Raw genomic sequence first — 15,968 nt, 5'->3', positions numbered from 1 at the left:
CGCGTCGGACAGCAGCAGGCGTATGTCCTCAGGCAGCTGCTCCAGGAATGCCTGCTCAAGCATGAGGCAGGATGTGTGTCCGCCAGCCAGAGACAGCATCTCGTTCATCAAAGCCGATGGCGGTCTGACTCCCAAGCCATCCAGGTGCAGTAAGCGGGCAGCTTGCTCGCGCCGTGAGAGTCCAAAAGTCCTTTGAATTCCGTGTATTTGCCGTCCGCTGGGGGAGACTGTACGAACTCCGCAACCTGGGCGGCTGTCGAGGGAGCTCACCACGTAGTAGTAACGTGTGTCCTCTGAGGTTATCTGCCGAACGTGGAATTGGACTTCTGCTTGCTGGAACCATAGGTGAGGTCGCAGCGTCCAGAAGCTTGACAGTTTCAATGAAACTGCATGAACAGATGCGGCGTCGTTCATCTTCGGCCCAAATATCGTTTGGGCCATCGGGGTCACCAATTGTAGCGGTGTGCTACACGCAGCGCTGCAATAACGACACGTAGTCGATGAACTGCAGTTACAAAAGAGATTTTATTCGAACTTCGCGGCCTTGCTTTAAAGTCTTCCTGATCCCACCCTCCCTGGGCGCGGATGCTGTAGGGGGCACATATTCACAGTCCTGTCCCGTGCGCAGGCTTTTCCCCTTGCTGGTGAAGCAGACTTGGCGCCCTTTTGGGACTGGCCTTTGTGCCGGCGCGCTGGCTATTTGTGAGCCGGTTCGAGTGTGCTAGGAAGTGGGTTGCCACAGGGGTTTAATTCCCACTGCTGTATGTAAGGAGTTTACACTTCCTTCTTGTGACCACGTGGATTTTGTCCAGGTGCTCTGGTTTCCTTCCACATTCCAAAGATGTACAAATTAGACTTAGTAAGTTGTGGGCGTACTATGGAGGTACAGGAGCCTGAAGATACCCACTCATAATTTAAAGGACAGCTTCTTCCCCTCCGCCATCAGGTTTCTGAATGGACAGTGAATCCATGTACACTACCTCGCTACTTTTGCTCTCATTTTGTACTAATTTAATTTCCTTTTCTAATGTATCTCTTACAGTAATTTATAGTTCTTTTGTGTATTGCAAAACAACAAACTTCACAATGTGTGTCAGTGATGTAAAACCTGATTCTGATGTTTGCATCGAAAGAATGGTGGCATGGTGTGTTGCCTCCAGCACAACTCAGACTGCGATGGTCGCTAATGCAAACGTTAATGCATTTCACTCTATGTTTTGATGTAAATGTGACAAATAAAGTTAATCTTTCTTTCTTTTCTTTCTTTTATTTCTAAAAGCAAATGGTAGCTTGATCTGCAACTGGTCAGGATTACATTAGACATAGCCCTCAATGAGGATACCGGTGTGGCCATTGGTTTAGACCAGAGGTCGGCAACCTGCGGCTCCAGAGCCACATGCGGCTCTTTGATCTCTGTGATGCGGCTCCCCGTGGTTTGTTAGCTTTTGAAATGTAATTCGAAATTTGAAGATTATGGTGATCCAAGGTAGGCTACCTACGGAGTAACCTTCAACCCAACGTCTTTTTTTCGGAGTTCAAAATGTTTTTGTTGCATGCAGAAATGTAATTTCGTTTTCTCTGCAGGAGTTCATCAATTTCATAAATGCAACACATTATAGTTTGTTTATACATAGCATAAAGGCAAAAAAAACCCGTTGTATGCAGTGTTATTTCATTTTGTGGCTCCCAGTGTTTTCTTTTCTGTGGGAAATGGGTCCATATTGGCTCTTTCAGTGGTAAACGTTGCCGACCCCTGGTTTAGACTGACCCAGAACCTTTTACTGGCTTCACAGACTGTACCCCTTAAGATTGTTAGAGCTGGGGGGTGGTAGTGGGGATCAGTTCCCACTACCTATTAAATGCTCCCAAAGGTGTGCATCTCAAGTAGCCTCTGACAACCAAGTCGAGTTCCTGCCTTCATGTGTGGCTTACATGAAGTCCAACAGAACCGTTTCTACTGACAGGAGAAGGGGCAAAGGTGGGTCACCGGGGCCTTAAAACCAGTCACTTCCGACAGCCGCGGTTGGCAGTTCATCTAGGAGAAGGAAAACTCTGATCTCAAAACTCTGCTGCCTTGCAGCTGTACCCACTCGTGGAGAAGGCTTCGAGAGTAAACCCCGAGGGAAGAACCTGGAGCTGGAGTCCCTAAGGCAGTCCTTGTTTGTGATAGCATCTGGAGGCTGGGTCAGATCCCACCATGGAGGCTGGGGAGCTAAATCGAATAAAGCTGGTAGTTAGTTGCAATGGCACAAGAGGAATAATGCTGATTGATTCTCTTCTCTCGCACCAGCCTTTCTGAGTCAAATCCACAATGTTAATCCTGGCCTTTCTTGCATGTTGGTTCTCAGAGCTGTCTGAGCTAGTTTGCAAGTTGTTGTTAAAACAAAATAAAGCCTAACTGTAACATAACATCGAAGCGCATAAAGCCATAGGACATAGGATCAGAATTAGGCCACTCAGCCCATCGAGTCTTCTGTACCCACCACCCTGACTGATTTATTATCTCTCTCAACATGATTCTCCTGCCTTCTATTCATAACATTTGACAGCCTTACTAATTAAGAACCTATCAGTCTCCACCTTAATACACCCACTGACTTGGCCTCCACAGGCATCTGTGGCAATCAGTTCCACAGATTCACCACCCTCTGGCTAAAGAAATTCCTCCTCATCTCTTTTCTAAAGAGATGTCCTCGTATTTCTAGTGTCCTCTAGAGGCCACAGTTTAAGAATAAGGGGTAGGCCATTTAGAACAGAGATGCGGAAAAACTTTTTCACCCAGAGAGTGGTGGATATGTGGAATGCTCTGCCCCAGAAGGCGGTGGAGGCCAAGTCTCTGGATGCATTCAAGAGAGAGTTAGATAGAGCTCTTATAGATAGTGGGGTCAAGGGATATGGGGAGAGGGCAGGAACGGGGTACTGATTGTGTATGATCAGCCATGATCACAGTGAATGGCAGTGCTGGCTCGAAGGGCCAAATGGCCTACTCCTGCACCTACTGTCTACAGTCTATTTTGAGGCTCTTCTTAGTCTGCACCATTATTGGATACATCTGTCAATATCTACTCAATACATTCTATCTAGCGCTCCAATATTCAATAGGTTTCAAAGAAATTTCCCACTCCTTCATTCTTCTAAACGCCAGGAAGTACAGGCCTAGAGTCATCAAATGCTCCTTATATGTTAACCCTATCATTCCTGGGATTATTCTCGTGCACCTCCTCCGGACCCTCTCCAATGCCAGCACATTCTAACTTAGACAAGAGGTCCAAAACTGCTCACAATACTCCAAATAAAAAGGACTATAAGATTTGGAGTGGCAGGGTGCAGATTCATCTCTATCAAGGTGCAGCACCTGCTTAGCGCCCCGATCAGGGTCACGTGAAGCCATGGGAGCAGGTGGTGGATGGTCACATGAGCAGCTGGTGTATATCATAAGTCCTGGTTGTGTGTCCACTAACACCAGGCGGACAATCTCTGAACAGAATTGATAATGGCTGGGGTCACCTGTCTTGTAAAGACATTGCCCAGAAGAAGGCAATAGCAAACCACTTCTGTAAAAAAATTTGCCAAGAACAATCATGGTCATGGAAAGACCACGATCACCCACATCACACAGCACAGCACAGCACGTAATGAACAAATGGTATAATCTGCCTTGCTAACATTGGCCAAGTTCATGCTTGAATAAGCTGTATGGCAGGGATTTATTTTTTGTTTCCAACAAAATGTTCTCATTCTTTTTCTCTTTGCAATTCCCTTTCAGTCTTGCATTGATAACTTTGAAGAGATGGTGAAGCTGCTTTTAGACCATGGGACCAATGTAGATGCAACAGACAACGAGCTGTGGACTCCCCTGCACGCCGCAGCAACGTGTCGACACACCAACCTGGTGAAGCTCCTTATAGAACGGTCAGTTCCTTTCATCCCGGTTCTTATTATATCCTGGCACTGCAATTTGGCTGATTATTTCTGTGCTGAATGATACAGTGTCTATAAGACGTATTCACCCCCCCCCCCCGGAAGTTTTCATGTTTTATTGTTTTACATCATTGAATCACAGTAGATTTCTACTAAGTGATTTAAATTAATTACAAATATAAAATTCAAAATAATTGATTGCATAAGTATACACCCCCTCTAATATGACATGCCAAATCATTACTGGTGCCCCCAAATGGTTTTAGAAGTCATGTGATTAGTTAAATGGAGATCACCAGTGTGCAGTGAAGGTGTTTCAATTGATTGTAGTAAAATACACCTGTATCTGGAGGGTCCAGCTGCTGGTGAGTCAGTATCCTGGCAAAACTACACCATGAAGACAAAAGAACATTTCAAGCAACTCCGCAAAAAAGGTTATTGAAAAGCAAGTCAGGAGATGGATACAAGAAAATTTACAAGTCACTGAATGTTCCTTGGAGTACAGTTAAGTCAATCAAGAAGAAAGGGAAAGAGTATGGCACAGCTGTAAAGCTGCCTAGAGCTGCCAGTCCTCAAAAACTGAGAGACCGTGCTAGAAGGGGATTAGTGAAGGAGGCTGCCAAGAGATCTATCACAACTCTGGAAGAGTTACAATCTTCTGTAGCTGAGATGGGAGAGGCTGCGCATACAACTGTTGCCTGGGTGCCTCACCAGTCACAGCTTTATGGGAGAGTAGCAGAGAAAGCCGCTGTTGAAAAAAAAACTCCAATGAAATCTCAGCTAGAGTTTGCCAGAGGGCATGTGGGAGACTCTGAAGTCAGCTGGAAGAAAGTTCCATTGAAACCAAAATTGAGCATCAGACTAAACACCAGAAACACACCGTCCCTACTGTGAAGCATGGTTGGTGGCTGCACCATGCTGTGGGGATGTTTCACTGCAGCAGGCCCCGGAAGGCCTGTGAAGGTAGAGGGTAAAGCGAATGCAGCAAAATACGGGGAAATCCTGGAGGAAAACCTGATGCAGTCTGCAAAGAGAACTGCAACTTTGGAGATTTGTTTTCCAGCAAGACAATGACCCCGACCTTAAAGCCAAAGCTACACAGGAATGGCTTAAAAACAACAAAGCTAATATCCTGAAGTGGCCAAGTCAGAGTCCAGACCTCAGTCCAATTGAGAATTTGTGGCTGGCTTGAAAAGGCTGCTCATTCACGATCATCGTCCAATCTGACAGAGCTTTACAAAGCAGCAGTTTTGTAAAGAAAAATGGGGAAAAATTGCGGTGTCCAGATATGCAAAACTGATAGTGAGCTATCCACACAGACTCGAGGCTGTAATTACTACCAAAGGTGCATCTACTAAATACTGACTTGAAAGGGGTGAGCAATTATGCAATCAATTATTTTGTGTTTAATAATTGTAATAAATTTAGACCAATTTGTTTTCACTTTGACACAAGAGTGTTTTCTGTTGATCAGTGACAAAAAAGCCAAATTAAATCCAGTGTGATTCAACGTAAAACAATAAACCACGAAAACTTCCACGGGGGGTGGGGGGGTCTGAATAATTTTTACAGGCACTGTATAAGTTTGAACAGATAGGATTCAGATTTGTCCTGATGAAGGGTCTCAGCCCGGAACGACCGCTGTTCACTCTTTGCCATCGATGCTGCCTGGCCTGCTGTCTCCCTTCAGCACTTCGTCTGTGTTGCAGGATTCAGATTTATTCATCACTTTTACATCGAGTCACACAGTGAAATGTGGCATTTGCATTAGCAACCAGCACAACCCTAAGGACGTGCTGGGGGCAGCCCACGAGTGTCACCACACATTCAGGTGCCAAAGTAGCATGCCGACAGTGTTCAACAGAACAACAATACAACAACAATACAAGCAGCAACAATAACAGAACAGCCGCAAAAATCCCCTTTCCCGCCCTCCCATCCTCTCACACACATAGGCCTCCAACCCCTACAGAGAATGCCTCTGAGTCTACATCCTAGGCCTCGCCCTCTCAAATTTGCCGTCATCAGGCCTCCAACCTCCTGTTTGTGCTCAGGCGCGCAGACCTGACCTTTGGGTGTCTATCTCCAGACATGACAACTCGTCCTCAACCTTTCAGGCTTCTCACATAAAGATCCTCAATGCTGTGGTAACTCACTAATTAGTGTGCCCCAGTGGTGATGCTTCCTACTAACCTGCAGCTGCCAAGGGAATGAACCCCCACTTCCCTTCAACGTTCCCTCAGTGGGGAAATTATCCGAAACATTGGGCCTCAATCAAATAATTTTATCTTCACAGTCACTGATTTGATCAACATAGTTGCTGGTTCCTTTGTTTAGTGCGGCTGCCGTATGTTCCTATACAGCACGAGGGTATTATTTTCATAGGGGTGAGGTGAAGTGTTGAAATAACTAGAACAAATAAATAAAGAGTAAACCTACCATCCCACCAGCCTCTGCGTCCAGCACGTAATTCTCCGTAACTTCCGCCATTTCCAATGGGAACCCACCACCAAGCACATCTTTCCCTCCCCCCCACCCCCCACTTTTTGGTTTCCGTAGGGATCGCTCCCTACACGACTCTCTTGTCCATTCATCACTCCCCACTGATCTCCCTCCTGGCAGTTAACCTTGCAAGCAGAGCCAATGCCTAACACCTCCTCCCTTACTATCATTCAGGGCCACAAACAGTCCTTCCTGTGAGCTGACAATTCACCTCTAAGTCCGTTGGGGTCATGTACTGTGTCCAGTGTTCCCAGTGTGCTTTCTGGTATCTCAATGAGACCTGATGTAGATTGGGGGAACCACTTCACTGAGCACATATGATGTCCACCAGGAAAAGCGGGATCTCCCAGTGGCCACCTATTTTAATTCCACTTCCCATTCCCATTCCAACATGTCAATCCATGGTCTCCTCTACTGTCACGAAGAGGCCACATTCAGGTTGGAGGAGCAACGCCTTATATTCTGACTGGGTAGCCTGCAACCTGATGGCATGAACATCGATTTCTTGAACTTCCGATAATGACCCCCCCCCCCCCCACTTCTCCCTTCTCCTTCACCATTCCCCATCCCCTTTCCCTGCTCTCTCTCCTTATCGCCTAGCCTGCCCATCTCTCTTCCCGTCTTCTTTCTTCCATAGCCTTCTGTCCTCTCCCATTAGATCCCCCTTTTCCAGCTCTGTATCTCTTTCACAAATAAACTTACCAGCTCTTCACTTCACCCCTCCCCCCCCCCAGTTTCACCTCTCACCTTGTGTTTCTTCCTCCCCTCCCCTCCCCTCACCTTCTAACTCTGACTCCTGGTCTCTTTTTCTCCAGCCTGCTGAAGGGTCGGCCTGAATGTCAACTGTACTCTTTTCCATCAATGCTGCCTGGCCTTCTGAGTTCCTCCAGCATTTTGTGTGTGTTGATTGGATTTCCAGCTTCTGCAGATTTTCTCTTGTTTCTGAAAGAATAAAGAGAAGCAGGCATAAACACAAGAGATTCAGCAGATGCTGGAAATTCAGAGTAACACACACAAAATGCTGGAGGATCTCAGCAAGTCAGACAACATCTGTGGAGAAGAATAAAGTTTAGGACAATGTCCTTCATCAGGACCTGAAATGAAGATAGAAGAAGTCAGAAGGGGGAGGGGAAGGTGTAACAAGCTGGCAGGTGATAGGTGCAACCAAGTGAGGGGCAAAGTAGGGGGTGGGGATGGGGGAGGGGATGAAGTAAGAAGCTGGAAGATGATTAGTGGAAAAGTTAAAGGGCTGAAGAAAAATAAATCTGACAGAGCAGAGTTGACCACTGGAGAAAGGGAAGGAGGAGGGGTACCGGAGGAAGTGGTGGGCAGGTAAAGAGGAAAGAAGGGATAAGAGGGGAGCCAGAATGGGGAATGCAAAAGAGAAGAAGGAGCAGTGGGAAGAAATTTCCAGAAGTTAGAGAAATTAATGTTTAGGCTGTCAGTTGAGAGGCTAGCCAGATGGAATATGAGCTGTTGCTTCCCAAACCTGAGGACATTGCGGCAGTAGAGGTGGCCATGGACTGACATGTTGGAATGGGAATGAGAAAGGGGCAGCTGGTTTGCCACTGTCTCAAATGGAGGCTATATTTCCAACCATCACCTCCCAACTCTCAATTCCCCACTTTGACCTTTTACCTCTTTTCACCTCCTGGGTCCGACTCCTCCTTCCCTTTCTCTGAAGGTTTGTTCTTCTCCCCTATCAGATTCCTTCTTCTCCAACCCCTGACTCTTCCACCCACCTGCTTTCTTCCTTCTTCCACCCCCCACCTCCACCCCAATTTCTGCTGGCACCTTCCCCTTGTCGCTCCTGAATTCCGTAGATGCTGCCTGACCTGCTGAGTTCTTCCAGCACATATTTTTTAAAGTTTTGATGTTTTCTAATTAAAGAGTTAACTCAGTGTGACCTACTCATTTCATTACAGGGGAGCAGACCTGTTGGCACTCAATGCGGACGGGAACATGCCCTACGATCTGTGCGACGATGATCAGACGCTGGAGCTCATTGAGACGGCAATGGTTAATCAGGGTAAGGTGCATCGGGCTGGTTCAGTTTGAGTCCAGATGAAGGGTCTCCACTTGAATCGTAGACTGCCCATTTCCCTCCATGGACGCTGCCCGGCCCCCTGAGTTCCTCCAGCATTTTGTGTGTGTTGCTCCAGGCTCCAACATCTGTGGTCTCTCAGAAATACGCAAGACTCTGGCAGACGCTTGGTGAGACGGTCACGAAATTTGCTGCTTTACGGCATCAGTACAAGTGAAATTACTATACAAAAATACAGAAAAAATGCAAAAGAAAGGAATAATGAGGCAGTGTTTGTGAGATCATAGAATGATCAGAAATCTGATCGTGGAAGAGGAGAAGCTGTTTGTGAATCATTGAGTGTGGGCCTTCGGGGTCATGTACCTCCTCTCTGATGTTGGCAACGAGAAGCGGGCATGTCCCAGAGGATGAGGGTCCTTGGTGACGGATGTCACCTTTGCAATGCACCACCTCTCCTTGATGTTGGCGTGGGTTGTGCCTGTGATGGAACGTACACTTAACGAGAGCAACTCCACCACGCTTTTCAGGCAGTGACAAGTGAATGCTGCCCTGCCCATTCTCATCCACATCCCGAGCAAGGGGAATGGAAAGTGAAGAAGGCAAAGGAAATGGGCAATATACAAGGGAATAGAGTCCAGGTATTGCATGCAACAGTTAAGGCATCTGGGAGAGATGCCAACTTTCATTGTACAAATTGAGTTTCATCTACATGGAGTTGGCCAGAATTGATCAGAAAAGAACACCGGCAGGGATGACAGCAGAGCAGCAATGGCTGAAATTTCAGGAAACAATTCAGAATGCACAGTATATATACATCCCAGAGAAATAGTATTCTAGAGTAAAAGATGACACAACCATGGTTAACAAGAGAAGTCAAAGCCAACCTAAAAGCCAAAGAGAGGGCATATAATAGAGCAAAAATTAGTGGGGAGTGAGAGGATTGGGAAGCTTTCAAATACCAACAGACAACAGCTAAAAAGTCATTAAGAAGATGAAAACAGAATATGAAAGTAAGCCAGCTAATAGTATTAAAGAGAATACCAAAAGTTTCTTCAGATACATAAAGTGTAAAGGAGAGGTGAGAGTGGATGTCGGACCACTGGAAAACGATGCCGGAGAGGTAGGAGTGGGGGACAACAAAATGACAGATGAACTGAATAAGTATTTTGCATCAGTCTTCACTGTGGAAGACACTAGCTGTATGGTGGAAGTTCCAGATGTTTGGGGCGTGAAGTGAGTGAAGTTACCATAGCTACAGAAAAGGTTCTTGGGAAACTGAAAGGTCTGAAGGTAGATAAGTCACCTGGACCAGATGGTATACGACCCAGAGTTCTGAAAGAGTGGCTGAAGAGATTGTGGAGGCATTGATACTGATCTTTCAAGAATCACTAGATTTTGGAATGGTTCCGGAAGACTGGAAATTTGCAAATGTCACTCCACTCTTCAAGAAGGGAGAGAGGCTGAAGAAAGGAAACCAGTTACTCTGAACTGATATTGGAGTCAATTTATGAAGGATGAGGTCTCAGGGTACTTAGAGGCACATGATACAATAAGCCATAGTCAGCATGGTTTCTGCAAGGGACGATCTTGCCTGACAAATCTGTTGGAATTCTTCGAAGAAATAACAAGCAGTATTGACAAAGGAGAATGGGTTTATTTTGTGTATTTCGATTTTCAGAAGGCCTTTACCACACATGAGGCAGCTTAACCAGCTACAAGCCCATGGTATTACAGGAAAGATTCTAGCATGGATAAAGCAGTGGCTGACTGGCAGGAGGCAAAGAGTGGGAATAAAGGGAGTCTTTTTTGACTGGCTGCCGGTGACTAGTGGTGTTCCACAGGGGTCCGTGTTGGGACCGATTCTGTTTACATCATATGTCAATGATTTGGATGATGCAATTGATGACTTTGTTGCAAAGTTTGCAGATGGTATGAACATAGATGGAGGGGCAGTAGTTTTGAGGAAGTAGACAGGCTACAGAAGGACTTGGACAGATTAGGAGAATTGACAAAGAAGTGGCAGATGGAATACAGTGTTGGGAAGTGTCTGGTCATGCACTTCGGCAGAAGAAATGAAAGGGTTGACTATTTTCTAAATGAAAAGAAAATATAAAAAACTGAGGTGCAAAGGGACTTGGGAGCCTTTGTTGAGGATTCCCTGAAGGTTAATTTGCAGGTTGAGTCAATGGTGAGGAAGGGAAATGCAACGTTAGCGTTCATTTCAAGAGGACTAGAATATAAAAGCAAGGATGTAATGTTGAGATTTTATAAAGCATTGGTGATGCACCATCAATAACTCACACTGAGACGTAAGGCGAGATATCGGCTTTTATTGACTGGAAGAAGGAACCAGGAGTGAGTGTCCATCATACTATGTCCTGGAGACTGAGGCCGAGCGTCAGGCCTCAGATCGCCTTTATACAGGGGTCTGTGGGAGGAGCCACAGGAGCAGTCAGCAGGGGGCGTGTCCAGACAGGCACATAGTTCACCACAATTGGTGAGGCCTCACTTGGAGTATTGTGGGCAGTTTTGGGCCCCTCATCTTAGAGAGGATGTGCTGAAACTGGAGGGAGTTCAAAGGAGGGTCGCACAAATGATTCCAGGATTAAATGGCTTGTCATTACAGTATGAAGAGCATTTGATGGCTCTGGACCTGTATTCATGAGAATTCAGTAGAACGAGGGGTGGCCTCATTGAAACCCATTGAATGATGCTAGGCCTTGATAGAGTGGATGTGGAGAGGATGTTTCCTATGGTGGGAATATCTCAGACCAGAGGACACAGCCTCAGAATAGTGGGAAGTTCTTTTAGAATGGAGATGATGAGGAATTTCTTTAGGCAGAGAGTGGTGAATCTTTCGAATTCTTTGCCACAGGCAGCTGTGGAAGCCAAGTATTTAAGAATATTTAAGGCAGAGGTTGATAGGTTATTGATTGATCAGGGCATGAAGGGATACAGGAAAAAGGCAGGAGATTGGGGCTAAGAGGAAAATTGGATCAGCCATGATGAAATGGTGGAGGAGACTCGGAGGGTCAAATGGCCTAATTCTCCTACTATATCTTATGGTCTAATGGTCTTGTAAATTGAGGTATTCGCAATAATTTAAAAATACAAGCTTTTTAAAAATATATATTTTCAGAAAAAGATTGTGTGATGAGGATTGGAATGAACATTCCAGCAATTCCAGATCAATGGGACTGGCTGGACTTGTAATCCTATACCTCCCAATTGTTTATGAAGAATGACTTTTGCCTCTCTGCTCCAGACTTTATTGTATCAAGTGTGGGGATCTCATTGAATTGGAAGGAATATCTGCAAGTACAGGCCTTTCTACAAACCAGCCCATGTTTTATTGCATTTGCCTGGGATCACTAAAATTTTTAAACCTTCTCTAATGTTTTTAAGCTGTTTTTTTTGCCAGAGTTTGTCAGATGTTGTGTATTTAGTATTTAAGTAATAGTTCAGTAATCGTGTGTGTGTGTATTTTTTAATATTCTGCACTCTTGTTTGTTTAAATAATTCATTACAGGTTATATGTATAAATACATGAATTACATACATCATCACGCTACCATGTGACATGTGCGTGCATCATTTAAAGTAAACATGAAGTTAGACCCGCCCCACATTTGCGGATTCCCATATCTTCCTTTGAATTAGTTTAATGTTTTGAAGTTACAAAACATAACATCAGGAAACAGCCCGTCTGTGGCAGGAACTCCTTCAGAATCAGCTCCTTTTGGACCCATCGAGACCTTTACTGTCGTTTACCGTTGTACCTCAGGAAGCATCCTAACCTGATGCATCACAGCTTTTTACGGCAACTGCTCGACCTGTGAGCACAAGGAACTGCAGAGAGCTGGGGGTACAGTTCAGCACACCATGGAAACCAGCCTCCCCTCTTTGGACTCTGTCTGTGCTTCTTGCTACCTTGATAAAGCAGCCGGCATTATCAAAGACCACACTCACCCTGCACGTCTCTCCCATCGAGTAGAAGATACAAAAGCCTGTACGTGTGTACCATCTGGCTGAACAACAGCTTTTACCCTGCTGTCATAAGACTATTGAATTGTACTAGAGAACAATCAGACCTCACCATCTACCTTGTTATGAATTCAGGCCTCGTTGTATAGCTGCACTAAACGTCCTCTGCAGCTGTTAAACTTTATTCTGCAACGCAGGCAGTCTGCTGGTCAGCAGGTCAGGCAGCATCAAAGGAGGGGAATAAACAGTCAACACTTCACACTGAGACCCTTCATCAGGACCGCATTCTGCACTCTGTCGTTGTTTTCCTTTTACCACCCTAAATCACTGTGTAGTGATTTGATTTGTATGAACAGGATGCAAGACAAACCTTTCAAAGTACCTCAGTACATGTGACAATAATAAACGAGTTGCAGTTCCAATATCGCCCAAATATTTTACATTAATACGGTTAATGTGTCACAGCCTAGGATTCTTCTTACCTTACTGCCCAGTAACACTGCTGGAGTTTAGGGCAGCAATGAAGATCCTCCATCTCTGTCAATGAAGGATTCTTCATTGCTGTGTCGGTAACAATTTATTTTTAACCAGTCAAGGTTGTTGGCCCTGAGCTGAATCCCTGAACCTGGAGGACCAGTGGATCACGCTTAGTCTGGCCTTTACCCTTTGACCTGTTTGACATGGATAACTCAGCCAAGAGCCAAAGCACAAAGTCCTGACTCCAGCTAATCTGGCTTGTATTGATAACAATTCTTGCATTTGTATGAGTACAGGATGTCTGAATGTAGCATTTTTGAATTATAAATACAAGAGCTTCTGCAGATGCTGGAAATCTTGAGTAGCCCCCTTTTTCTTCCAGTCCTGTTGGAGCGTTTCGGCCTGAAGTGTCAGTTGTTTATTTCCCTCCATAGATGCTACCTGACTTGCTGAGTTCCTCCAGCATTTCGTGTATTTTTGAATTGCCATCATTGTAGGAAGTGTGGCAGCCAAGTGCTGCATAGCAAGCTCCCGAAAAAGCATCAACGTGATTATGTGTTTGAGTTGCGTTGATTGAAGGTTAAGCATTGGCCTCAATTCTGTGCATAACTCCCTTGTGCTTTCTTGAAATAGCACCATGGGATCTGGTTTAAAAGAGTAGACATGGTGTGGATTTGATGGAAAGTTGGGGCTTCTAACAGCGTGGGAGCTCACAAAATAAAATGCTAAAGAAGTCAGTTGCAAGTTGTGCAAGTAAATAGAAATATTTTTAACTGTGATTTGTCTGTGAATAGAAAGAATATATTTAAATAGTATCTTTCACAATCTCATGGTTTTCTAAGCACTTCACAGTCAATGATGCATTTTGTTTTGAAATGTAGTCTTATCAACGATTATAGTTATCACCCCCCACTGCCCAGTCTATTACCCCCTGTCACTGCACTGTAAACTCTTTGAGCTACTTTTTATAAAACTGTTTACATTGTAAACATATGCTGGTGTTCATGCTCATTTTATTTAAAAGAGACTATTTGGCCGATCGATTCTATCCTTGTTCTTGAAGCATTTCCATCAGTCCTGTTACTCCATCTGTTTCCCGCTGAAGTTTCATCTTCATTGTTCCCATGCCCCTGGATTGCCCATTCTGCTGGTCACACAGTGGTTAGCTGTTACAGCTTCAGGTGCTTGGAGTTCAGAGTTCAATTCCGGCATTGTCTGTAAGGAGTTTGTATACTATAGAGTCATAGAAAAATACAGCCACAGAAACAGGCCCTTTGGCCCATCTAGTCCGTGCTGAACCATTTGAACTGTCCACTCCCACCAGCCTGCTCCGGGACCATAGCCCTCCATATCCCAACCATCCATATACCTATCCAAACTTCTCTTAAATGTCGAATTTAAAAACGCAAACACGAGGAAGTCTGCAGATGCTGGAAATTCAAGCAACGCACACAAAATGCTGGTGGAACAGAGCAGGCCAGGCAGCATCTATAGGAAGAAACACTGTCGACGTTTCGGGCTGAGACCCTTCTTCCTATAGATGCTGCCCGGCCGGCTCTGTTCCACCAGCATTTTGTGTCTCTTAAATGTTGAAGTTGAGTTTGCAAGCACCACTTGCGCTGGCAGCTCATCCCACATTCTCACAACCCTCTGAGCGAAGAGGTTCCCCCCGGACTACCTGGGATTCCTCCGGCTGCTCCAGTTTCTTCCCACAGTCCAAAGATTAGGGTCATTGGTTAGATAAATTGTGCTGTAAGTATGCTAGGGTTAAATAGGCGGGTTACTGGGCGGTGCGGCTCGTTGGGCCAGAAAGGCCAGTTCTGCGCTAGATCTCAAAACAAATAGAAATAATTTGATAGCGTGTTGGAATGTGGGAGGAGACTGGAGCACCTGGCACAAATCCGTGCAGAGGACCAGAGTGCAGCTTCTTCAGTTGTCCGTCAGAATCCGATGACGACATCCACCCCTTTAACGATGAGATCTTTGATGACTATACAGTCCTATCCTGGACCCACAAGCTCTGTTGCAGGTGGGACATGTATATGTGGTAGTGGTGGTGGCAGTGATGCCAACCATTGCTGCATTTCTCCTGGCTCTCCTCTGCTGCCTTCTGGTCGTTCTCTCCATCTCCAGAATATGAACCCCATCCCTACACAGCTGTCGCCAAGTCAGAGTGCAAACTCACCCAGACAGGTCAGGATTCAACTTGGGCTGCAGGAGCAGTGCGGTTGAAGCATTAAAGGCTGCACTGCTGTTGTGCCTTTCCTGGCAGAAAGCAGTAAATAGAGATTAGAATGGGCAACTGGGCTGCTTTTGCCTCCTCATGTTCAACTGGATGTGCTTCGTCTCGAGTCACTTACGCTAGAGTGGTCTCGGGGGTAAAAGTGAATAAATAAAGAAAAAAAACATCTGGGAGCCACATCTTGAAGATTAAAAAATGATCTTATTTAGAAGATTAGCTTTATTACATACATTGATAAATTGAAACGTGTAGTGAGATGCATCATTTGCGCCAAGGGCCGAAGATGTGCTGAGGGGAGCTGCAAGTGTTGCCACACCTCCAGCACCAACGTAGAATGCCCACAAGTCACTAACCCTAACCCTAGTGACTGTGGGAGGAAACCAGAGCTCGCAGGCGAAACGCACAAACTCCTTACGGTCAGCGGTGGGAGTCGGACCCTACTAGGTGATGCTGGTCCTGCAAAGAGATGTGCTAACCGCTATGTACTGTGCTGTCCTCTTGCTGGTAAGGCCCATCCATTCCTAGTTGCTGGTGGTGATACGAAGTGGTGCTGAGCCACTGCAGACCTTCTGGTGAAGGTAATCGCACATCTCTGTCAAGTGAGCAGTCCCGTGTTTTAGACTCAGTATCACAGAAGGATGGTCATATGAGCAGCCGGTGCATATCACAAAACCTGGTTATGCGACCACTGACACCAGGCAGACAATCTCTGAAGTGTATTGATAATAGCTGGGGTCACCCATCTTGTCAAGAAGAAGGCAATGCAAAACCACCTCTGTAGAAATATTGTGCAAGAAC

The 15,968-nt window shown here is 45.5% G+C and overlaps 1 protein-coding gene across 3 annotated transcripts in view; it reads left to right on the top strand.

Moving 5' to 3' along the window:
• The window catches only part of ppp1r16b (protein phosphatase 1, regulatory subunit 16B), a 226,875-nt gene that overhangs the window by 165,242 nt on the left and 45,665 nt on the right, over positions 1-15,968 (top strand). For all 3 annotated transcript variants that reach the window (XM_059980832.1, XM_059980834.1, XM_059980833.1), the window contains exons 4-5: positions 3,767-3,912; positions 8,349-8,452. In XM_059980832.1, the coding sequence (XP_059836815.1) occupies positions 3,767-3,912; positions 8,349-8,452 (250 nt within the window). The remainder of the gene's footprint in view (positions 1-3,766; positions 3,913-8,348; positions 8,453-15,968) is intronic.

The sequence above is a fragment of the Hypanus sabinus genome, chromosome 9 (genome assembly GCF_030144855.1).
Source record: "Hypanus sabinus isolate sHypSab1 chromosome 9, sHypSab1.hap1, whole genome shotgun sequence".
NCBI lineage: Eukaryota > Metazoa > Chordata > Chondrichthyes > Myliobatiformes > Dasyatidae > Hypanus > Hypanus sabinus.
This window is presented reverse-complemented; position numbering and strand designations above follow the sequence as displayed.